This window comes from Callospermophilus lateralis, chromosome 4 (assembly GCF_048772815.1).
Source record: "Callospermophilus lateralis isolate mCalLat2 chromosome 4, mCalLat2.hap1, whole genome shotgun sequence".
In the NCBI taxonomy this organism is placed as follows: Eukaryota; Metazoa; Chordata; class Mammalia; order Rodentia; family Sciuridae; genus Callospermophilus; species Callospermophilus lateralis.
The window spans coordinates 77,894,153-77,920,183 of record NC_135308.1 but is presented as its reverse complement, the minus strand read 5'-3'; the positions used below and the strand labels follow the sequence as shown (position 1 = coordinate 77,920,183).

Below are 26,031 nucleotides of genomic sequence, written 5' to 3'. Positions count from 1 at the left end.
TCAGTGCAAACTTAAGTCAATCAACTACCCTTAAAATCTCCATTTTATCAATAAGAAAAATAAAGCTGAGAGAGGATGAATGATTGGTTCAAGGTCCTGCAGCCAGTTAGTGTTTGAATTCCAGAGAGTATGGACTCAAAGCCTTGAACCTGTGACCCATATATCTGCTACCCTCTGCCAAGAAGGCTTGGGCAGCAATCAGGAAAAAATACCTTGGATTGTGATTCAGATGCTGCTAGGGTGCAGAGTGAAAGACAGTACTAAAGGTGAAATTTGAAGGAATTTAAAAATGAGGTACAATACAGAAGTAAGAGTTGGATCAGAAACTGGGGACCTGAGAAGAAAATGGATTTAGGTGGGAAGACTAGGGCAAAGAGTTCAGAACCTGTCTGTGGATCTGAAGGGAATACATCGAAATGAAATCCAGCCTAGGGATAGGGAGGCGATTTAAGGAACAGCAGAGCCCTTTACATGGCAAAGAGCAAAACTATGGAACTGTTGAACCCAACTGTGGAACCAAAGGCCCTTCCTTGGAAGGCTCCTGGTCACAGGTATACACCTGTTTAGCTTGTCATTGTAGGCAAGCTAGTTGTAAGCTGTATTTGGTCTGATTTATTATCAAGAGGCAAATAATTTATTTATTTGGAAATTTGTTTGGAACATCAGCTGTGTCTTTACAAATAATAGGAATTTATTTCTCACAGTCCTCAAGGCTGTGAAATCCAAGATCAAGTGCTGGCAGGCTTGGTGTTTGGTGAGGACTGTTCTCTGCTTCCAAGATGGCACCTGTTGCTGCATCCTCCATGGGGGAGACTCTGTATTCTCACATGGCAGAAGGGACAGAAGGGGCAAACTCACCTAAGTCCTTCTACAAAGCAACAATCCATCCATGAGGTCCCAGTCTTCATGACTTAATCACTTCCCGAAAGACCCACCTCTTTTAACACTACCACAATGGAGATTTTTAAAGTTAATTTTGGATGAGACACATTTAAACCATAATAGTGAAATTTAAAAAAAAGTATAGAAACCACAGGTGAAAATTCTGGGAAATTTGATTTTCAAAAGTCAAACAATGACAAAAATGTAAAACAAAGCAAGATAAACAAACAAGAAGTGCTAATCTGAGAAGTGATTAAAAACACAGATATCCTGTTATCATATATACTAATCAACAATAGGAATTTCTCAGAAATGCCACCACAGATAAGAACTGAGGAATATTTTTGAGATTTTATGAGTTCAGTTCATTAGAGCTTTAAAATATAGGGTTAAGGTGGTAGGCACACAGCAGTGTGTTGAGGGCAGACAGGAGGGGTGCAAATAGAGAGGGTCAGATTTTTATGTTAACTTATGCTATCACATTCACTAATGTTATGTGAATTCTCTGTCCTATCTATAGTTTTAGAGACTGCAGTGATTAATTGGAAGTAGAACACTATGCATAATTTTATTTAGATTTTCTTTGAATTTCTAAGTAAACTAGATTCTGAAACATTTGAGTTTTCTGTTTTCAAGGCATATTAAAGAGTTTTGAGTGCACATTTTAATAGATATAGTCTCATTAATTTATTTTTGCAAAAATTAAGATAATTTAACTCATTGTGAATAAATGTTATCTGCTTCAAATAAACAAAAGAACATTATTTCAGTTACTAGTCCAGTTTTCTTAAAAAGCAGCTTTATTGAGATTAGTAATATACAAAAACTGCTCATAGTTAAAGTTTATCTTGATAAGCTGTAATATCCATATACGCATATGAAATCATCACCATCATGAATACATCCCTCACTCCTAAAAGTTTCCTATTGCTGTGTTGTAAATCTCTCCCATCTTGTCTCCAGGGAACCACTGATCTGCTTTCTGACATTATAGATGAATTTGCATTTCTGGAATTTTATGTAAATCACATCAGTCATACAGTATATAATTATTAAAAAAATTTAAACTCTGTAACTATTTTGAGATTCACTCATGTTGTAGCTAGTATCTGTGGCTTATTTTTCATTATTATTGAATGGTATTTTGTTGTATGGATATATCTTTCTTTATCTGTTTGCCTCTTGAAAGACATTTGGGTTATTCCCAGTGTTTACCCACTGGAAATTGAACAGTTATGAACATTTGTTTGTGAGGCCTTAGGTAGACATATACTTGCTCTTAAATTGTAAAAGTTTCATATGAGATTCCATAAGTCCTAAAAATATAGAGGTACAGTTAAGTACCTCTCCATAGTTGAGAAAATTTCTCCAGTATCATGTTACATGGTTATTAAATGTGTAGTAGCGCAATCTAAATGGTTTTAGTTTCTTTTTTTTCCCTCCCTCTGCCATCTATAAATGTGGTTTCTTACATCTATTATAAAGCCTGATTAAGAAGCCACACTTTATTACTGATTCTTCTGCATTGTATTCCATTCACTAACGACTTTGTCAGAGTCTGGGTCTACTTGCTCAAATGTCCTTGTTTGGTTGATCTGTAACCTTGTTGCCTAGCCCTGACTTCTGTGCCTTCTACCCCTAGAGACCAATGTTGCTTGTTTAGGTCTCCCGTGCTTGGTGACTGTAGCATAAACTGTAACTTTCTCTTCACCATACTGACTTTTATGTGCCTAGTCAGGTTTTTATTGTCTGAAAACTGCCCCCAAAGTATACCTTCCTGTTTATTGCAAACTCCTGGACTCATATGTTTGGAATCTTCTGTCCATGCCATTTGAGCCAATCTACTTCCTGGTATGTGGCTTCATCTGCTCCTTTAATATTGGGGACTGACTACTCAAGGCTCATGAAGGTCTATAAAGCACAGTGACCTTTGCTTTGTGATGGCTTGGTTCTGAAGAACTGCCCATAAATCCATTTGTTCCTACAGGTAAATGAAACCAGGCTTGCTACTGTTCTTGCTGTCTACTGGTGACAGTGGAGGTATTTTAGTCAGCTTTTTCACTGCTGTGACTTAAAGATCTAACCAGAACAACTGTAGAGGAGGGAAAGTTTATTTAAAGAGGTCAAAATCCATAGACACCCAACTCCATGCCTTGGGGCTCAAGGTGAGGCTGAACATCTCGACTGAAGAGTATGCCCCAGAGAAGCAGCTCACATAATGATCAGGAAGCAGAGAAAGAGACATTTCCATTTGTCAGATACAAATATTTACCCCAAAGCCACATCACCAATTTTCACCTCCTCCAGGCACACCCTACCACTTCAATTACCACTCAGTATAATCCTTATCAGGGGATTAATTCACTGATTGGGTTGGGACTGTCACAACCCAATCATTTCTCCTGTGCACCTTTTTGCATTGTCTCACACGTGAGCCTCTGGAGGACACCTCACATCCAAACCGTAACAGGTGGCTCTGTTGACTAGTTCATTCATATTTGGGCAAGGTCTTATGTTAAAATCTACAATCTACGTGTAGCAAACCTGCAGTTTGTCCCAATTCTGTGATCTGTGTCCTCCCTTTCTGTTTGTCCAGCATCTTTTATGTCTACCTTAGGGCCCTGGTATTTATTGTGCCCCTGTCTTAGAATATATTTGCACAGATCTTCAAACAAGCTGGCTTCCATGCTCATTCACATACTGGGAGAAATGTGATAACCTCAGAGAAGACCTGCCTTGACCATTCTGCAGCCACCCATTCCACCAATCATTACCTTACTCATGTATTTTTGGTAGCATTTGTTCCTTACTAAATTTCTTTCATTCATTTATTGCTTGTGAATTGCCCTTCACAACATACCTACACATCTTTAAACAATGCAGAGGCATCTCATATCACACTATGATAAAATTCTAGGATAGAAATACATTTGAAGAAAACAAATCAACCAGAATTTTCAAACATTAGAAAGGTTTTGGTTCATGGGTTTTTTTATGATTAATTTTTATTCATTCATTCATTCATTCATTTACACATTCATTCATTCATTCATTTTGTGGTGGGGGGATCAATCCTAAGTCCTTATGCAGGCTAGGCAAGCACTCTACCACTTGGTTACACTCCTAGACTCATTTTTCCAGCTTATTAAAAAAAATAGTTAATTTTTTTGGGGGGTGGGGCAATTGGGTTTCAAATCATGATAAAATTTATATTCCAATAGATATATTTAAAATGACAATATAAAGATAAATTTTAATATGCCAACATTTTTGATGTGCCAGAAATTACATTATTTACAATTATTTAAATATCTGATGAAAAATGTCAGGTAATATGTAGTTTTTCAAATTACTTTAGGTCATGTTTTAGAAGTTGTAAGATGGCTTGGGAGGCTGAGGCAGGAGGCCTGTAAGTTCAAAGTCAGCCTCAGTAACTTAGCAAGCCCCTAAGAAACTTAGTGTGATCCTGTGTCTAAATTAAAACATAAGAAGGTCTGGGGATGTGGCTCAGGGGTTAAGCATCCCTGATTTCAATCCCCCTTCCAAAAAGTGTATAGTAGAAGTTGTAGGAACAATAAAAATTTGAAGACCACTTTTATAAATCAAAATATACATATTTTATCATGTAAAGTCATCTCTACCTGAGCAGTTTTTTAATAGATCCCAAGCAAAGCTGGTGATACATTGCTCCTATTTATAAAGGATGAATATTTTTTAAGGAGATTTGTAGTTCTTCTATACTGTCCTGCATTCTCAGTCTTCTTAAGTCTAAGATGTAAAGACTTAAGGTCAAAGGATAAGCCTCTACCTGAGAATATTTCAAGGACACCCTCTACTTTATTCTTTAATGGAATGACAATTCTGATTGGGACATGTCAGGAAATAGTTACCTAAATGGAATTTCTATACCCTTAGCTTTGCTCATATCAGTGAATTGCAATTGTATTCTTTCAAGCGCAAAAGAAAATTCTTAAAATTATCATTGACTTTTCTCTTCCTAATACTCTATATCCCATCTGATATGAAAACTGTTGGCTTAACTTCCAAAATATCCACCTTGCCCACAACTCCACACTGTTTTCATCAGGCCTAAGCCATCATCATTTCAAGTTGATTTCTACAAGATTTTCCTGAAAAGTCTTCCTGCTTTCATCCTGGTCTCCTAAAAGTTTGTTCTCAGTATGGAAATCAGTATCAGCCATTAAAGTTCAATGCTGCCACCTCTCTCTTTCTATTGCATTCAGAGTGAAAGGCAGTTTTTAAATAGCTTACAAGATTCCTGCTATCCATGGAAAATATCCCCAGTGGATGTCTGAAACTGTGGATAATACCAAACTCTATATGTACTATGTTTCTTTTTCCTATACATACATGCAAACCATTGAGAAAGTTTGACCTTTTTACTTGAAAGGCAGCCTTTATGGCTTCTCTTTGGTATATCCAAATTGCCAACATACTACTTTTGTGCTTTGGGCTACTGTTAAGTAAAATAAAAATTATTAGAACACAGATACCATGACCGTCAATCTGATAATAGAGGCAGCTCCATTATCAGATGAATAGGCAGGTTGTGGATGCATTAGACAAAGGGATGATTCAAATTTTGGGCAGGATGACAAAAAAATGGGACAAGATTTTGTTACACTATTCAGAGCAGTGTGTAATTTAAAACTTATAAGTTGTTAATTTCTAAAATTTTCCATTTAATATTTTTGGAAAACAGTTCACCTTGTGTAACTGAAACCACAGGTAATGGGGGGATGCTGTACCTTCCCCTATTACATTACTCTTCTCTCTTCTTACTCTACTTTATCTACAGCAAACACCCAAACTCTTATGGCTTTGCTTTACTTTTTCTGTCTGGAACAGTTGCCCAGGGAACTATGACTTTTCCATCCCCTTCAAAATGTTGCTAAATACCTTCTCTAAGAAGATCACATTGCTACCCTACATATATTACAACCTGTTCCACTGTTACCTTTATTTAGTCTTACCTATATTCACCTGCTAAAAATTAACTTTGAAGACAGCAGGAATTGTTTTTTTGGGGTGTGTGTTTTATTTACTAATATATCTCAAGCACTTTACACAGTGCCTGACACATAACAGAGCTCTAAATTAAATATTTTTTGGCAATATAAAGGTGTACAAAATATTGCATAGTTTGGAGGAAAAGTAACTTACCTGACAAAATAATGGCAGGTGCAATGACATTTGAAATTGGGACTAAGATAATGAAAAACCACAAATAAATTTTGATAGGAATTACAGGATATATAACTGCTAGAAATTTTCCTCCTAGTTTCTCTGCAGTTGGTGCAGAGGAGAGGTGCATGAATGAGATGCCAATTGTCACAAGTTTCTCTGCTATTTTCTTTGTGATCTCTTCTTGATTTTTATGATAGGCTGGTATTGTAACTTCTCAACCAGTCTTTAGACTTCTCACAGAGGCCTTCTTGTCTATATAGTGCCAATGCAGTGTCCCTGGGGGAAGAAGGTCTTCTAACTTCTTAGTGTGCCATCTTCTGATGTCCTTCCTTTCTTGTGCATTTTACAGCTTGGAGTTCATTCTCTTGGCTCATAATTATCATTTGCTGGCTTTTGTATTTTTACATTTTTTCAAAATTATTTCTTTACTCCTCTTATTTTTGTGGCCATGTACTGGCCTCTTTTATACTTTTTCACATCAAGAATTATATTGTTTATATTTATGCTCTACTTTTCTATATATGCCAACTCCTGCAGTTAACTTGGCCAAGTTCAGTATCAAAATAGGTTACCTCGTCAGAAACTGTCTTTATTATTCCTTGAGATACTTGACTTTACTTTATTTCATTGCATTAGAAAGCCAAGGATTACTTTTGAATTCTTTAGCTTTGATCACATTACATGAGTATAATCCCTCCTTATTTTATAGTGACAAGATAAAAATATTCTTAAAGTCTGATATATTTTGTAATAAAATAGTCATTTATGCAATTAGGAGCTCAAATGAATTTAACACAGGCTAGATAAATTCCTCAGGTATGAATTCTCAGGAGGGGTTTATTTTTAGGTGTGATCTATAATGTGTTTCATGCTACATATGGATGAGTGAATTGGTTAATATTCCTAATTAGCTTACATTTTTGGAGCTTAGATGCATTTGAAAACATCTGTCTGAATCTTCTGTTGAAGAACATTTTACCTTACATCAGTTATTCTTAATATATCCTTTGTAAATGCCTACAAAATACAGTCATGCTTCAGAAACTTAAGTAGAACTTCAGTGCCCCAAATGCATTATTTTAATCCCCTGACTAGATCCCCAGACTTCCAGTCACTCTATTGATCTTTCTAATATATCCCTCATTTTTCACTTGACAATTAATTGCTTCTTTAAGTGTGGCCCATAAACAAGCTGAAATACTTACAGTGATTTTTAGCATTCTCTACCTCAGTATAACAGTATATTGGGTTATTTGGTTTGTTTTACAACAAATATGCATTACTTGCAAGTTGAAAGGCAATTCCTTTTATAAACTATATTTTCAGTTATAGATGAGCATAATACATTTATTTTATTTATTCATGTTTTTAATGTGGTGCCGGTATAATGGTCGGCGAGCCCTCTACCACTGAGCCACAGCCCTGGCTCCTGGCAGGTGATTCTTACATATCCTGAAACTTGACAACTGTTCTATAAATACATAGAATTATTCTATGTATTTGACCCATGTTTTAGTCAGCTTTGTGTCACTGTGGCCTGCATACTTAACTATAAAAATTTAGAGAAAGAAAAGTTCATTTTGGTTCATGACCTCAGTGGTTCAGTCCATGCTTGGTTCCCTTCATAGTTCTAGGTCCAAAGTGAAGCAGAAGAATGTGGCAGAGAAAAGCTACTCAGTTCATGACAGCTAAAAAGGAGAGAGAGAGAGAGAGAGAGAGAGAGAGAGAGAGAGAGAGAGAGAGAGGAGAGAGAGAAAGTGTTAGAGTTAGAGTTCTACTCATCAGGCACAAAAGGAGCACTCCTTGTGACCTTCTTCCTCCAGTCACCCTGTCTGCCCACTGCCACCCATTTAGTCCATTCAAGTGGATTAATATGCCGATTAAGTTATAGATTTATAAATTGATCAGTTATCCACTGAAAATTCTTGCATTGTCTCACAGTGAGCTCTTAGGGGACACCTCATACTCAAACCTTACCCAGTACATTGTGCCATAACTCTTAAAAATCTTAAAAATTTGGATGAGGTATATAGCAGGACCATTGTGCTATCATAAGTAAAATGACTGCTCATTATCGAGTAATAAAATAGTTGAAAAGCATTTCAATTGAATCATTAAAAAGTGGGTTGTGAGACACTCACACATCTCATTTCATAATGATCCATAATGATCTTTAGGGAACAACTGTGTACCCCACAACTGGCAAAATAAACATTTTCAGCTAGGAATGGATCCTTCCTATAAAGGGGTTCAAGGCCTGAAGACTGCTTTCATTGTCAGGTAATTTTGTGAACCTAATATAATTCTTTTTTTTTTTTAATTAATTTTTATTGTAGGTTGTTCAAAACATTACATAGTTCTTGATATATCATATTTCACACTTTGATTCAAATGGGATATGCACTCCCATTTTTACCCCATATACAGATTGCAGAATCACTTCAGTTGCACAACCATTGATTTACATATTGCCATTTTGGTGTCTGTTGTATTCTGCTGCCTTTCCTATCCTCTACTATCCCCCCCTCCCCCCTCCCCTCCCCTCTTCTCTCTCTACCCCCTCTACTGTAATTCATTTCTCCCCCTTATATTTTTCCTCCTTTCCCCTCACTTCCTCTTGTATGTAATTTTGTATACCCCTGAGGGTCTCCTTCCATTTACATGCAATTTCCCTTCTCTCTCCCTTTCCCTCCCACCTCTCATCCCTGTTTAATGTTAATCTTCTTCTCATGCTCTTTGTCCCTACTCTGTTCTTAGCTACTCTCCTTATATCAAAGAAGACATTTGGCATTTGTTTTTAAGGGATTGGCTAGCTTCACTTAGCATAATCTGCTCTAATGCCATCCATTTCCCTCAAAATTCTATGATTTTGTCATTTCTTAATGCAGAGTAATACTCCATTGTGTATAAATGCCACATTTTTTTTATCCATTCGTCTATTGAAGGGCATCTAGGTTGGTTCCACAGTCTTGCTATTGTGAATTGTGCTGCTATGAACATGGATGTAGCAGTGTCCCTATAGTGTGCTCTTTTTAGGTCTTTAGGGAATAGACCGAGTAGGGGAATAGCTGGATCAAATGGTGGTTCCATTCCGAGCTTTCCAAGAAATCTCCATACTGCTTTCCAAATTGGCCGCACCAATTTGCAGTCCCACCAGCAATGTACAAGAGTACCCTTTTCCCCACATCCTCGCCAGCACTTGTTGCTGTTTGACTTCCTAATGGCTGCCAATCTTACTGGAGTGAGATGGTATCTTAGGGTGGTTTTGATTTGCATTTCTCTGACTGCTAGAGATGGTGAGCATTTTTTCATATACTTGTTGATTGATTGTATGTCCTCCTCTGAGAAATTTCTGTTCAGGTCCTTGGCCCATTTGTTGATTGGGTTATTCGTTATCTCATTGTCTAATTTTTTTAGTTCTTTGTATATTCTGGATATTAGGGCTCTGTCTGAAGTGTGAGGAGTAAAGATTTGTTCCCAGGACGTAGGCTCCCTATTTACCTCTCTTATTGTTTCTTTTGCTGAGAAAAAACTTTTTAGTTTGAGTAAGTCCCATTTGTTGATTCTAGTTATTAACTGTTGTGCTATGGGTGTCCTATTGAGGAATTTGGAGCCCGACCCCACAGTATGTAGATCATAGCCAACTTTTTCTTCTATCAGACGCCATGTCTCTGATTTGATATCAAGTTCCTTGATCCACTTTGAGTTAACTTTTGTGCATGGCGAGAGAAAGGGATTCAGTTTCATTTTGTTGCAAATGGATTTCCAGTTTTCCCAACACCATTTGTTGAAGATGCTATCCTTCTTCCATTGCATGCTTTTAGCCCCTTTATCGAATATAAGATAGTTGTAGTTTTGTGGATTGGTTTCTGTGTCCTCTATTCTGTACCATTGGTCCACCCGCCTGTTTTGGTACCAGTACCATGCTGTTTTTGTTACTATTGCTCTGTAGTATAGTTTGAAGTCTGGTATAGCTATACCGCTTGATTCACACTTCCTGCTTAGCATTGTTTTTGCTATTCTGGGTCTTTTATTTTTCCATATGAATTTCATGATTGCTTTCTCTATTTCTACAAGAAATGCCGTTGGGATTTTGATTGGCATTGCATTAAACCTATAGAGAACTTTTGGTAATATCGCCATTTTGATGATGTTACTTCTACCTATCCATGAACAGGGTATATTTTTCCATCTTCTAAGATCTTCTTCTATTTCTCTCTTTAGGGTTCTGTAGTTTTCATTGTATAAGTCTTTCACCTCTTTTGTTAGGTTGATTCCCAAGTATTTTATTTTTTTTGAGGATATTGTGAATGGGGTGGTTGTCCTCATTTCCATTTCAGAGGATTTGTCGCTGATATACAGGAATGCCTTTGATTTATGCGTGTTGATTTTATAGCCTGCCACTTTGCTGAATTCATTTATTAGCTCTAATAGTTTCTTTGTAGACCCTTTTGGGTCTGCTAGGTATAGAATCATGTCATCTGCAAATAGTGATAATTTGAGTTCTTCTTTTCCTATTTTTATGCCTTTAATTTCTTTCGTCTGTCTAATTGCTCTGGCCAGTGATTCCAGAACTATGTTGAACAGAAGTGGTGAGAGAGGGCATCCCTGTCTTGTTCCAGATTTTAGAGGGAATGCCTTCAGTTTTTCTCCATTCAGAATGATGCTAGCCTGAGGCTTAGCATAGATTGCTTTTACAATATTGAGGTATGTTCCTGTTATCCCTAGTTTTTCTAGAGTTTTGAACATAAAGGGATGCTGTACTTTGTCGAATGCTTTTTCCGAATCTATCGAGATGATCATATGGTTCTTATTTTTAAGCCTATTGATGTGGTGAATAACATTTATTGATTTCCGTATATTGAACCAGCCTTGCATCCCAGGGATAAATCCTACCTGATCATGGTGCACAATTTTTTTGATATGTTTTTGTATCCGGTTCGCCAGAAGTTTATTGAGGATTTTTGCATCTAGGTTCATTAGAGATATTGGTCTGTAGTTTTTTTTCTTTGAAGTGTCTTTGTCTGGTTTAGGAATCAGGGTGATGTTGGCCTCATAGAATGAATTTGGAAGTTCTCCCTCTTTTTCTATTTCCTGAAATAGCTTGAAAAGTATTGGTATTAGTTCCTCTTTAAAGGTTTTGTAAAACTCTGCTGTATACCCATCCTTTCCTGGGCTTTTCTTAGTTGGTAGTCTTTTGATGGTATTCAGGAGGATATTGACAACCTAAACAGACCAATATCAATTGAGGAAACCTAATATAATTCTGTTCTGATCACAATAAATGACTTTGGGGAAATACTTGAGTTTCCTCTTCCTTTTCATTTTTAATGTAAGAAAATCAGATTTGCTGGCATTTAAGTTCCTGCTCTAAGGCTCTAGGCCTGAAAATCCTTGATATAGTTGAAAAATGCCACAGACTCAAGTCCTCCACTTTCTCTAATTCTGAGAGGTTTCTAATTATTCTCATGTGGAGATTTATTATATCCATGTGTGCCTTTAGAACTAAGTTAAGAGTATTCTGTTGATCTTCTCCTCATTACTTTTTCTGTTGTATTATTAATAAATCTTTCCCAAATTTGTAGCCTCATTTTTTTGCATGTCACATTTTCTTTGTGGCACAAATATTGTAGAAATACCATAGAACTTCAGTTCAATTCAAATAGTATTATAGACTTTTTTTGGTATGAATTTATGAACTTTGCATTAGGCATTATTTATCTTAACTGCTTAGTATTTGGGGAATATCCTTATGTTTGAACCTTACATAAGTGCCTCATTTGCTTCACCCTGGGCTTGGCCCCCAAAAGAGTAGAACAAGAACAAATAAGCTTTTTCAGAATTTTGTTATAGCACAGAACAATTAATTAAAAAGATAGATAACACATGTGTAAGTAAAATGGACACCAGTAAATGGATTAGCTCAATACTTTATGGATAAAACCCTCAAAGAGAAGTATGCGGGGAGGGGACATTATAGAGACAGCAAAGCATTCAGATAAGGCAGTTCCTTTTCCTGAACTTGCCTCATAGAACTTCAGACTTGCCCTTATGCACAAGTTTGTTCCATATTCCCCAGTCTGCAACTGACAGACAGGTGGTATATGCTGATTTAAGCTTATCCAGGGGCCAAGCCCCTGAAAGTTCTTTACCTCTGTCTGATCCCCAAGGTAAGTGGCTTTATGTCTCCTTTGGCTTTTACATATCAGAGTTAGATTTTAAAAGGATCAGAGTTAGATTTTCCTTTTAAGTTCATGGTTTTAAGTTATTTCTGAAAAGAAAATAAGTTGTTCCATGTTAGTGTTAGGTGTAGTATAGTTTGCATATAGATAATGATTTTGGATAAAAAGGCATATAATTTTCTTTTACCAGGGTATTCAGCATGAAATATGACTGTGTGGCTTATTGAGTCTGAGATGAATGACCCTAAAACATAATATTTTACATATATGAAAAAAGGAAAGTTTTAAGAGAAACATTGCAAACTTGCTGTAATAACAACTTAGATTATTCTAAATCCCTCTGCAAAATAATAACCCTACAATTAAGTTGCAGTGCAGTTGTATCTACAGCATTTCTGTCAGTATGCAAAGTTCATATTTAGGAATTAACACCCACTTCCTTCCAAAGAGAAGGGAGATACTCATATTCAAGATCAAAGACTTGAATTATAATTCCAACCCAATAGTTTCTAACATGAAAAGTATAACAACTTAAATGGTCACAAGATACTGGAGCATATTAGTAACAAGCCTGTTTAAATTTTGTTGACATTGGCACACTTCTTTAATGTCAGGGATTTAGTAATCTTAGTGAAAGAAATAGAAAGTTTGAGGAGACATAATATCTGTTGGCCTGACCTGGGGACACATGAGGAGGCTAGAAATTGAAGCAGAAAATGTGTATAAAATTGCCATGATGTAGTATTACCTTCTGTAGTCAATTTTATACACATTTTATACAACTTGGACATCAATAACATTGCAATTGATTTCCAAGTTGATATTCATTTCCTATTGGGACAGTCATATGAATCATAACTTTTAGTAATTCTTGTTATAAGTTTGAAACTATTAAATTATCAAAGTGTTAAGTCATGAAGAAGAAAGTCTTACAGTCATCCAACAAGTCGCACTATAATCTACACATGGAATAAGAGGAAATTAGAAGATTTTGATAACTACAGGGAGAATTTGAGTGAGCCAGTCATTTTTCTGATGGGACAAAACAAGTCTCTGTTTTTCTCTGTTCAGGCATGGGAAAAGTGGATTGGTGGGCTTGTTTATAAGGGGTTCAGAAAATGAACTGAACATAGAGAAATGTTTTGAGGCTTTGTCCAAACATTACCTTCTGTAATATTAGAAAATTTGTCTACTCTAATTATAATTGTTATCATACAAAATATCACCCTGAATAGAAATCTGAAAAAAAAAAAGTAGTAGAATAAATCAGAGCAAATGGTGTGACTATAGAATACCGAAGTGATAGCGTGAAGATTGTTCTATTATGGACTCTTTGGCTAAACTGTTCGTGTTGTGGCAAATGTGTAACACAGTGATGAGGTGCATCAAGGCAGTCAAAGAAACCAGAAAGGGAGAGGTGAGCAATGACCTGTTTCACTTGTGGTCAAGTGGCCAAAAAGGCTTTATGCATCAGGAAAAAAAAAAAAGGGTAAAAGTTATGGAAACTGCCTCTAGAGGTTATTTATTCATTCACAAAGAAGCATCTGCACATGCCAAGAATGCTCTAAACACTAAGGACAGGGAGGAAAACAAGACAGAGAATTTTTTTGCTGCATACCGTTTCTATTACCCTGGAGGTATGCAAACAATAAACAAAAGTCAGAGTCTGTGTAGAAGACTGGATGGTGTTAAGTGCTAGTGAGAAAAAAAGTTTCAAGAGCAAAGTAGTATTTAGGTGTTTGAGATGGTGTCACAGAAAACACAAAAAATTATTAACAACCTGCACTAGAAGACCTGAGGAAAGTGAGACTCAAAGCCATGCTCTTGGACACAAGCCTTCCAAGAAGTTGGATGAGCAAATGCGGAAACCTTGGGATGAGAACACACCTGTTCATCAAGTAGGAGGAATATGCAGGCAGCATTTATGACCAGATGGAGAGAAAATCAGGTAATGCTGGCCCAGAATGAAGAGGGATTTTCAAACCATTTTGTATACTGCTTGATGGAAAGCTACTTACAGGTTTTGAACAATGGATATGATATAATATACTGCTTATACCAAATACAAATTAGCCCTAAGCAGTACCTCCAGGTAACTAAAGTTACAGCTGAGCCTCTTCCAGTGCTCAGCTGTAACTCCATAATCTCAGCAGAAATTCTTATTACCAGAGAACAGGCAAAAGACACTCCACTTGATTCCTTAAATTTTAGCATGAATGAATAACACATTTTAAAAGTCACTTAAATTGCCTTAAATTTTTTTAGACGAAACAAAAACTACTGTTTATTGAATAGTTACCATGTCCCAGACTCTAGTCTTAGAATTTTAGAATTATTTTATATAAATTTCTACAAAACCTTATAAAGTAGATATTATCCACATTTTACAAGGGAGAAAATTTGTGGCTTATGAAGATTGTCTCAAATCTCAGGTCTGCTAGATTTGGGGGGAAAAACAACTCTGTTCTTAATCAATGATAGACTAAGGTGATAAGCATTTATGTAATGACTGTATGAAATTTTCTTCATTTTGCAAACAAACTTAGAGTTCCAAGGAGAGATGAGTAGGGAAGAAAAAAGATAGAAATGTAAAACACTATACATATATAAAATGAGAAGGAAATCCATCCTAGTGCTATTTTAGGCTTATTCACTGGGTTGGGCCACTCTGGGTCACAATAGCTTTTATTAGAAATTCTAGACCAGTACTGCCCCTGGGGCCTTGGAGTCTCTAATCCCCACCTCCACTTACTCAACAGGTGCCAAATAGTGCCAGATGATAACTTACATTCCACTTCTTTGAGCCTAATGTAATGTTTCCTTCCATAGCATTCCTTTGTCATATTTTACTCTACAGCAATTCCTCAGCATTTGTAGAGGACTGCGTTGAGAATCCCTGTATATACCAAAATCTGTGGATGCTCAAATCACATTTAAAATGTTGTATTATTTGCATACACCTTATGTGCATACTCTTGCATACTTAAGTAATATCCAGATTACTTAACAGTAACTAAGATAATTTAAACACTATTTAAGTAGTTGCTAAGGTGCGTTGTTCAGGAAATAATGACAAGGAAAAAACACATATATAGCAGCTGGGGATGTGGCTCAAGCTGTAATGCGCTTGCCTGGCATGCTCGGGTCGCTGGGTTCCATCCTCAGCACCACATAAAAAATAAAATAAAGATGTTGTGTCCACCAAAAACTAAAAAATAAATATTAAAAATTCTCTCTCTCTCTCTCTCTCTCTCTCAAACAAAACACACACATATATATTTTCAGGATGGGTACAATATGTTTTGCCTGTGAATATTTTTGATCTGTGGTTATTTGAATGTGCAGATATGAAACCCAAGGATAAAGGAGTTGATTGTTCTAAATTATGTTTCTTCGAGAACATTTAAAAAAATGCTAACTCATGTGTATGAATGTCATAATTTTAGTAGGATAGACTATTAGTGTTTGTGTGCAATCTGAGTCATACAACTCAATTTCCCCTAGTGGCAGTATTAAAAAAAAAAAGTAGAACTTGCCATATAAGTTCATTACATATTTTTGGAATATGTAATGTAATCAGAAAAAAAGACACTATTATACATACTGGATGTTGAAATTTTTTAACATTTAACTCAAAGCAGGTAATCATCTACACTAAGAAATATTAGAAAAATAGAAAATGTATATGTTGACAGATACAGGTAAATTAGAAAAACTTTACTTCTAATGGTCTTGGCCTCAATAATAATTTTTAAAAACAATATATAAAGAAACATATGAAATACATTACAAATCAAAATGAGGAGATCTTGCAATAAAATCACATAAAGAAGGTATTTAAGCATGAGTTTAAGCAGAATAGCTAAGAGATATACTATCAGAATTATTTCCTGATAACTTGATTTAACTTGGGGAGCTGTATCCCAGTCTTTCTCTATATTTTTATTTTTTAAATAAGCCCCTCTTCATTGTTTTTCCCTATGAAATCCCTGTTTTAATATTGTCTTGAAGCAAAATAAATTGACATTAGTTTAATTTATAATCACATTTCATAAATTAATTAACATAATCTCAATGTCTGATAAACATGAGATTATATAGTTATTGATATGATTACTTAGAAAAACAAAGATATTTGGTATTTTGTTTAGACCATGCAATGTTTTAGGCATAAGTACATGTTACATTTAACAACTGCAGTCTCTCCTTATCTGTAGATTTGCTTTCTGCAGTTTCAGTTTCCTGTGGTCAACATTGGTCTGAAAATGTTAAACAGCAAATTCCAGACATAAACAATTCATATTTTCAACTTCATGCTGTTCTCAGTAGCAGGATGAAATTTTATACCATCCTTCCCCTGGAAATGAATCACACCTTTGTGACCCACCTGTTAGTCACCAGTACTAGTGTTCAGATTACCCTTATCTGAATTGTGACCCCCAGATGCAAAAGTAGTGATGTGAACAATTCAGTTGTACTGAAGACAAGCCATAAAGAGCTTCCTATGCATAGTATTGTGAAAGTCCTCTAATTAAAGCAAGAACAAATATCGTGTGTTGAGTTGCTGACATGTGTAATAACAAATCTTCTACCCATGAAATTGTGAAGAAGGGAAAAGAAATTCAGCTGGTTTTGCTTTCTCATTTTAAACAACAAAAGTTACAGCCATAATGTGTGGTGAGTGCTTGGTTAACATGGAAAAAAGTGTGTGTATGTATGTGTGTGTTTGTGTGTGTGAAAGACAGTGTATAGAGAACTTGTTGCTGTTCATAGTTTCAGACATCCTTGAAGGGGCTTAAAACATCCCCTCAGTAAGGGGGAACTACTGTAGTTGAAATACTGAAAACAATGTCCTCACTAACGAAACATTTTTCCTCGAATGCCATATATTTTGCACAATTTGGAGATGACTATTCTAGAACAGTAAAGCAGAATGGAAATATTGTATATCACCAGCACCTAACATAGTACTTGGCACTAATGAAGCCTCAAAAAATACATTTTGAGGGCTGGGGTTGTGGCTCAGTGGTAGAGTGCTCACCTAGCACGTGCAAGGCCCTGGGTTTGATCCTCCACACCACATAAAAGCTACAGATATTGTATTCAACTACAACTAAAAGATAAATGTATATTTAAAAAATACATTTTTAATAAATGAATGTTCTCCTTAGAATGCTTTGACTTATTGGCTACAATAGCATATGCAATTTATTTTTGTATAGCACTTGGGAATTTTCAAAATGTCTTCACACAGATCATATTTGATTCTCATACCAATCCTTTATATAGAAAATATGTGTAAGTATTCTAGTTCTATCAATGAATAAAGTCTCAGTTGGCTCTAAGAATCTAGCCAATGTGTAATGCTACTTTGAAGATGGTTGATAAAGGTTCTTTCCTGCCCCAAATCCTCAACCTGTATCTCAAGGTTTATATGTTGGATTATACAAAGCACCACCTTTGATTTTTGTGCCATATGTCCTCAACTGAATTCACCAAGTTTTTTGTTTACTTGTTTGTTTGTTTGTTTTAATTCCCAGATGTCTCTCAGGGTCTACCTTGGCACCGACTGGCTTGGAAACTTGGCTGTGCTGGGAAAATTCTTTTCCTGAGTGTGATTGGGTTGCGTGTTCTAGGTAAGTGAAGCAAGGTATTTGCTTTAGAATATCTACTGTATCTCCATCATAAATATAGGTGTAACTTATCATTATTTGGCTATTGTAAATTTATTTAAAGATGAACGAAATGAAAATTTACAAGACAACACTTTGAACATTTAGCCCATGCCCACATTGGAAACTTCAAATTTTTTCACATTTCTCTTTCTAATTGTTTTGAGAATCATTATGTTTATTAACCCACACATGTGCTCCAATAACTTAAAAAAAAAGAAAAGTTCATGGTTGTGACCCAAAGATTTTGATAACAAAGAAAATTAAAAATTCTAATTATTACTTTTTATTAAGTACCCACTTAATACCAGATGGCAGTAGACTAGCCCTCCCTTGGAAAAAGCAGAATTACACTCATTCTGAAGATAAAAGAGTTCAAGCGACAGTATAAGCAATTTAACAGTTTTAAATAATTCCCTTAAGCAGACTTATTTAGTAGATAATGTGAAACCTAATATCTGCAGGAGTTCACTTGTTCTGTGTTTTTCTCTTGTTTATTTATGTATGCTGTCTCCAAACTAGAACCCTTGGTTATAATAATACAATTGGTTTCATCTGTTCACATTAGTTTGTTGAAATAACCTAGTTTCCTTAAAGTGATGACATATCCATTCCACCACACTAAGAGGGTATCTAACCCTCTTAATGTATTTATTTTCCCCTTTATTTAGAAACAACAAACCCAGCACCCTTAGATGGAAATAGTCATAATCAAAGACTTCTGAGTATTTATAACAACGTGTATGTGTGGTTGTTTGGGGTGCAGCAGGGACAGATTAGAAATACAACACTTATTTATTTCTTCTTTGTTTCTTATTATAGAGATACTATGTCAGTTACAGTGCCCTAAACATTGGCTTCAGCTCCAAGATAAATGCTTGACTTTTTCTGGTTCTTCCAAAACTTGGAATGACAGTCTAGCTGACTGCTCCCAAGGAGAATTCAGTTTGCTGCTCATCCAAGATCAGGAAGAATTGGTAAATTGTTAAATAAAATTCTTTATATAACTTAACATTTTTTAAAGACTGCATCAAGACAGCTGGACTTCAGCCAAAGTTTCTGTGCAGTGGAAGTAGAAACTTTGACTTTAAGAAGCTCATAATTTGGGAGACTGAACAGTCATATAATAATTTAATATAATATGCAAAAGAAATAGAAATATATGTAGAAAGAAATATCACAAAGAAAGAAGAAATAACTTGTTGGGGAATTGGGGGATTAGAAAAGACTTCAGAAGAGGAGGTGATCCTTGAACTAGATTTTAGGGGATGAAAAGAATACAAATCATGGTTAGATAAACAGGTTCAATATTAAGTCACATATTTTGTTTCAAGTATAGAGATTCATACAGAACCTGATAAAGAATGAAGGAATTCTGCATTGAATTGGACTAAATTTTACATTATCAGAGAAGAAGTGGACGTGGATAAATGCCTCTTTATTAAATCATGACATGTATTAGGTGAGCTCATTTGAATATATAGTTCACATCAGGTTCACATTGAAAAGTAGTAAAATTAATGAATATTGAAGATTGAATTTTATTGTTTTAATTTGGCTTAGACATTATCCATAGGTTCAAAACAGGCTGGGAAGATGAATAACTCCAAAGTTGATTGGAAAATGCTATGTATGAAAAGACACAGTATAAGAACATATGTTTGCATCTGCAATGGAGTGTTAAAGGAGAAGGACTAACTCTTTCGGAAGGATACATAAATTTCTTTTTAAAAGGTCTCCATGGAGACTATTGGCACATAGAATTTCCAAAGCAGTAATTTTAAAATTGTGATGGAAAGCATCATAGTGGATCATGAACCAATTCAGTAGGTCACAACCAGCATAGAAAAAATAAAAAATTATAAAGGAAAAAATAGTAAATATCAGAGTGTGGAACTTAGATGCAGGATAGGGGCTACCCACATTGAGGCAAACATTATAGTATATTTAGCCAGTATTATGAAAGAGTCAGTTATTTTGAGGAATGTGAGAATATATGCATAAACCACAAAGAAGCCAATTGATATTTTCTCTTAAGTATCTCATTTTTTATTGAATAATATTGTCAAGAGAACCCTCAATGTTAAATTACATATTTTTAACAGAATTCATGGATAGTTGTATAACAAAGAGCAGAGTATTCTTTTCTTTCACAAGCAAAAGCACGTAGGGATCCAACCAAGTTTCGGTAAAGAACATCCAATGAGTTTTTCTCAAGAGGTGATATTGAGTTTTAGTTTAGTGGATCTTGAACAATTTAATTAAATTTGCATACATTGAGATTTCAAATGTATTTTTTAATCATTCAAAAAACAAGAGGTTGAAACTTAAAATACAGTGATAATGTATTAAGTATGGACAGTATTAAACATTAACAAGAATGTTGGCTTAATTGGCAAATTTTGACATTATAGAAACCATCTTCTAAAATATTTTTTGAATATGAGATTTTAAAATGAAGATTATTCAAAAATAATTTAGCCTGTTTTAAAAAGGAAATATATATCTGTTTAATCAAATCTATCCTGATATTTCATAATGTTTTCTGGGTATTTTTTTCTATACTTTATTTATATTGAAATTAAGTTTGAGTTGGGTATGCTGGCACTCACCTGTAATTCATGGTTCTTGGGAAGCTGAGAAAGTTCAAGGCCAGCCTCAGCAATATACAAGACCCTGTCTCAAAATAAATTAAAAGGACTGGGAATGTAGTTTAGTGGTTAAAGTCCTTTTAAAAAGACATTAAATTTGATTTTAATTTATTATTTATCTTTTTATACATAGTAAGGACTGATTTAGATTCATTAAACATACTGTGTGTGTGTGTGTGTGTGTGTGTGTGTGTTAACTGGGCTATGATGTAAAAGGCTTATTTCATTGTAGTCATAGTAAAAATAAGATTTGAAAACATGTAAGTGTCTGTGAAGAAATATATGCAGTGGATGGATTAAATTCATGTGAGCTTCTTACTTTAGCCTGAGGATAAAATTGGATGCTTTGAGATATAGTCATAAGGTCCAACTTGGAAGCTGTCATGGTACAGTAGAAGGGGATTCAGTTAAATTCTGCATTGATTAAAACTTTCTAGAAACTTGTTTTCAAATAAAGGGAAAGAAAGGAGAGGATAATATATTTCTATAGAATTATTTGGGAATTAAAGAGGATACTGTAAGAGAATTCATCAGACATTTGGTTAGGGAAGGACCGGCAAGCCATTGAGGACCTTTTGAAAGAGAGTCATTGACTTGGCCAGATTGGCCTTAAAGAAATTACCCCCAAAATTGAAGAAATACTTCAAAGGATGTGAGACATAAAATCTAGAGGATGTTTCCAACAGTCCAATTAAGGAAAGTTCACGGTTTGACTAGAAGGCTGGCACTGGAATAAATCAGATTAGCTGCTCAGGCCCAATGGGAACATGAAGAAGAGGAACAAAGGAGAAAAACAAAAGCCATGATGGAGCCCTGACCACTGCCTCTACCACCTTCTGTTTGAGACAAACATAAGTGAGCCTTAAATTCACCTCTCCCTTGCAGCCAACCCCATATTAGCCCTTCCCATTGTTCAAATTTTATTCTCATCCCCACCTACAATAAACCACAATATCCTTTGTTGTTGGAACTAAAGTAGGTTGAAGCAGATACCCACCAACCTCTGCTTAGAATGAGGATGAAAGGAAGCCTGACTACATGCACATGAACTGCATCTCCATTCCCCTGCATCCACTTCTATAGACCTTACATAGGCTTTCTTCATCAGGTCTCAGTTACCAAAACAGACTTTTGTTTTAGCATTGTCATACATTTATGTTTCATCTCAGTGCCTCACCCAAACATGTTGTTAGAACCCATGAATTTAAGAAAACTGAGGCTCAGTGAAGTCAAGAGACTTCATAGAATGTACTATAGAATAGGGAGGTTTAATTCCCAGTTTCCAAAGGTTCTATATATGTGCCTGTCTCCATTCTCAAGTTTCTTCTTAAAAGGTTTCTTTCCAAGTGAAGATGAAGTTACAGAGATTTATATTAACTTTATCTTAATATTTTATATCATTATGTTTGAGAAAATCCCAAACAGTGAGAGAGGTTTTTCTTTTTTTCCTCGGATTACAAATTTTTGTGAAAATAAAGGAAACAGCTGTGCTTCTATCTCAAAGATGAAAGTATTTTCTGAGATCTGTAATTCAGAAAACAAATGGATCTGTGAAAAGAAACTAAAACCTTTCAGAAATATAGTATCTTGGCTATGAAGCCCATCTCAATTTCTCTACTTTCCATTACAGATCTCTGTGATTTTAATTCTGTGTATTGTACAAACTGTAGATTTAGAGGCATAAAGTGAACAACTGCAGAAAATTCTAAAACTATAAGGAATCTTACAGAATGTCCAATCCATGTATTCTGCAAGTGAAGAAAAAGACACAGACATATCATTTTAAGAGACGGTGATATTCTATGGAAAGCAGCCCAGGACAGCAGAAAGGAAGTGAATTTTAATCCTGAAGAGAAAGTGTGGCCTTTACTAATCCCTCTAAGCCTCAGATCAGATGAGGTGTAGTAAATGATTCCTAAAGTCCTGTGCAACTCTCATAGTCTGTCTTATTCTGTACTATCACACAACTGAGTTGTGGAAGAACATGATGAAAATCCTTTCTCTTAACTCTGACACCAGATCTGTAAATAAAGGGGTCTGGGAAGGGGTCCACTATAGTCTGGATGTCCCCTTCAAAACTCTTGCTGAAATTTAATTGTCATTGCAACAGTATTCAAAGGTAAGCCCCTTAAGATATTAAGCCATGCAGGCTCCACCATCACAAATTAGCTTAATACCGTTACCATGGGAGTGGTTGAAATGCAAGAGAGCTCTCTCCACATGGCGCCCTCCGCCATGTCATGATGCAGCAAGAAGCCCTCACCCAGTGCTGGCACCTTGGTATTGGAATTCTCAGCCTTCAGAACTGTGAGAAATAACTTCTTTTCCTCTTCATGTTCTGTTATAGCAACAGAAAATGGACTAATACAGGTTTTTGGCTCTTCTCACCCTTCCACAGGCCTTCCTAGTTTAATTTTCTAAACACTTCCTTTCTTCCACATCTCCTTCTTTCAATGGCTCACAAACTACAACCAAAATGTAATCATATCTTTCATTATTCTAATAAAAATATAAATGACATATTTTCTTCAGCTCTTCAGTTGGGTGAATTAAAGTAAAACCAAAAAGAAGTATTTATTCTTTTAGATCCCTTGAATGTTCACTTTTCTAAAAATATGCCACATTTTCCTAGGGATACAAGTAATGATATTGATTTTACAATAAATTAATAAAATTTGTGTAAAAGTAGACATATGCTTACCCTGAACACTCAATGCCAAATTTAATTACAAAAATTCCAGTAGTATAATGACCAAAATATCTTGATTTTATTTCCCAGGATTGAAAATTTATAATACTTATTAACATGTTTTGACCTGCCATAAGTATATTAAAATCTAACTATAATTTATCTTATGAAAATTATATGGGAAACAAATTATTTAGGAAAACATCTTAAGTGAAAATATCATTATAAAACAAAATAACCATAATAATACTTATATTTTAAAATTTATGACACTTCTGGAATAAGACCTGTAATGACAGTAACAGAATAGAAATCTGAAGAAATGTTTCCATAACTGACAATGTGCAATCACACCTCTTGGAAAGGAGACCATAATAACATTCTAAAATGATTCAGGATAAGACTCTGTTAGTCCATTCATTTAGCTCAGAATTTATTCTACACATTGACCTTTTTAACCCCCTTTTTAGGACTAAAGGCAAATAGATCTAAAGCATATATCTACAAGAAAGTTTTCCAGTGAAGCTAACTTAAGAAGTTAAGTACTCTATCACTGCCATTTCTATTTCAGTGTTAAATAATTAACTAAAATAATATTAGATACTATACTGCTGTGATGCCCTCAAACAATAAAGGATGTGAAACTCAGACTATGAATGAAGCAAAATCTCCATGACTTTCATGTCCAACCATCTCTAAGTAGGTTTAAAAACCATTAGGGGAAAATATTTGGCTGCAGTATTTGAGTAAATGTTCATTGAAATGAATTGGAACTCTAGGTCACAATCATAAGAGATACTTAGTATGGCACTCAAGGGAACAATGTACAGTGTTGGTGGGAATGAAAATAGTATGGAGTTTCCTCAAGAAAAAAAATTAAAAATTGAACAACCATATGATCCAGCAGTTCCACTCTTGGATATAAAAGAAAAATCTGAGATGCCTAAACATAATCATAAAGGCTGGTAGATTGAAGGTGGAGGAGATAAGGGAAGGCTCGGGGTCCAGCTTAGCCACGTTGGTCACTGCTGTCTCCACGTCTGCCACCGCCACCACCATGCTCTGGGTCTGCGCCCCACTTGAAGGGGCTCAGCCTGGCCAACAAGGAGAACATGCCCAGGCCCTCAGCGCAACCTATGTCCTGGCCAGCAAGACCGCGAGGAGGATCTTCCAGGATCCAGTGGAGCCCCAAACTAAAGTAGCTGCCCCCAGTGTGGAGGATGAACCACTACTGGGAGAGAACCCCCGCCGCTTGGTCATCTTTCCTGTGGAATACCATGGTGTCTGGCAGATGTGTAAGAAAGCTGAGGCTTCCTTTTGGACAGCCGAGGAGGTGGCTCTTCCAGGGACATTCAGCACTGGGAAGCCCTGAAGCCTGAGGAATGATGTTTTATATCCCACGTTCTGGCTTTCTCTGTGGCAAGTGATGGCATAGTAAAGGAGAATTTGGTGGAGCGATTTAGCCAAGAAGTTCGAATTACAGAAGCCGCTGTTTCTATGGCTTCCAAATTGCCATGGAAAACATAGATTCTGAAATGTATAGTCTCCTTATTGACACTTACATTAAATTCCCAAAGAAAGGGAATTTCTCTTCAATGCCATTGAAACAATGCCTTGTGTGAAGAAGAAAGCTGATTGGGCCTTGTGTTGGATTGGGGACAAAGAGGCTACCTATGGAGAACGTGTTGTAGCCTTTGCTGCTGTGGAGGGAATCTTCTTTTCTGGCTCAAGAAACGGGACTGATGCCGGGCCTCACATTTTCCAATGAACTTATTAGCAGAGATGAGGGTTTACACTGTCACTTTGCCTGCCTGATGTTCAAACACCTGCTGCACAAACCATCAGAGCAGAGAGTAAAAGAAACAATTATCAATGCCTTCAGGGTAGAACAGGAGTTCCTCACAGAAGCCTTGCCTGAGAAGCTGATTGGGATGAATTGCACTTTGATGAAGCAGTACATTGACTTTGTGGCAGATAGGCTTATGCTGGAGCTGGGCTTTAACAAGGTTTTCAAAGTAGAAAATCCATTTGACTTTATGGAGAATATTTCACTAGAAGGGAAGACTAACTTCTTTGAGAAGAGAGTAGGCGAGTATCAGAGGATGGGAGTGATGTCAAATCCAACAGATAATTCTTTTACCTTGGATGCTGACTTTTAAATGAACAGAAGATGTGCTTTTGTTAAGGTCTGTAAACAAGTCAGATTGGCACCTGTTATTTTGCCAGAGAAATGTTAAAGTCTGTAAACGAGTCTGGATGGCGCCTGGCCAAATGCCAGAGGGATTGGTTTGTGAAGTAACAAAACGGAGCCATTAAATGTGGAGATTCCTTATTGGTTGACTGCTGTATCTATTTTATGCTAATTAGATAAGCTGTGTAAAATGTATAAATATCGCTGAGATCCTACAATAAAGGACTCCTATTCCTGCTGCATCAACGTACACAAGTTATTCATCAACCCCCCGCTTATTCTGCTGCAGCTGGACTGCGGCTTGCTTTTATTTGGCTGATTTTTCCCCCTCCCTTATCACCTACCCCCCATGCCCCCAAATCAGCTAAAATGAATCCACCAGCTACACCATTGTCCATATGTTGATTAATGGCATCTAAAAAACTGTGCAGCTACCTCAGAATCCTTATTGGCTTTTGCAAGCAGCTATCCAGCTTCATAGCACTAATGATGACGATCTCGGCTTCAAAGTGAGGGACCCTCAAGCAAGCCTGCCCCAGCAGGATTGAACATCAGT

The 26,031-nt window shown here is 36.0% G+C and overlaps 1 protein-coding gene and 1 pseudogene across 1 annotated transcript; both read left to right on the top strand.

The window, feature by feature from the left end:
• Positions 1–416: 416 nt before the first annotated feature.
• On the top strand, positions 417–22,192 carry LOC143641634 (killer cell lectin-like receptor subfamily B member 1). Its single transcript, XM_077109260.1, has 5 exons — positions 417–551; positions 12,170–12,260; positions 17,813–17,908; positions 18,767–18,921; positions 22,007–22,192. The coding sequence occupies exons 1-5, from the start codon at positions 417–419 to the stop codon at positions 22,190–22,192; spliced, it is 663 nt and encodes a 220-aa protein (XP_076965375.1).
• Positions 22,193–24,363: 2,171 nt separating this feature from the next.
• On the top strand, positions 24,364–25,443 carry LOC143396694 (ribonucleoside-diphosphate reductase subunit M2 pseudogene; annotated as a pseudogene).
• The last annotated feature ends 588 nt before the right edge of the window (positions 25,444–26,031 follow it).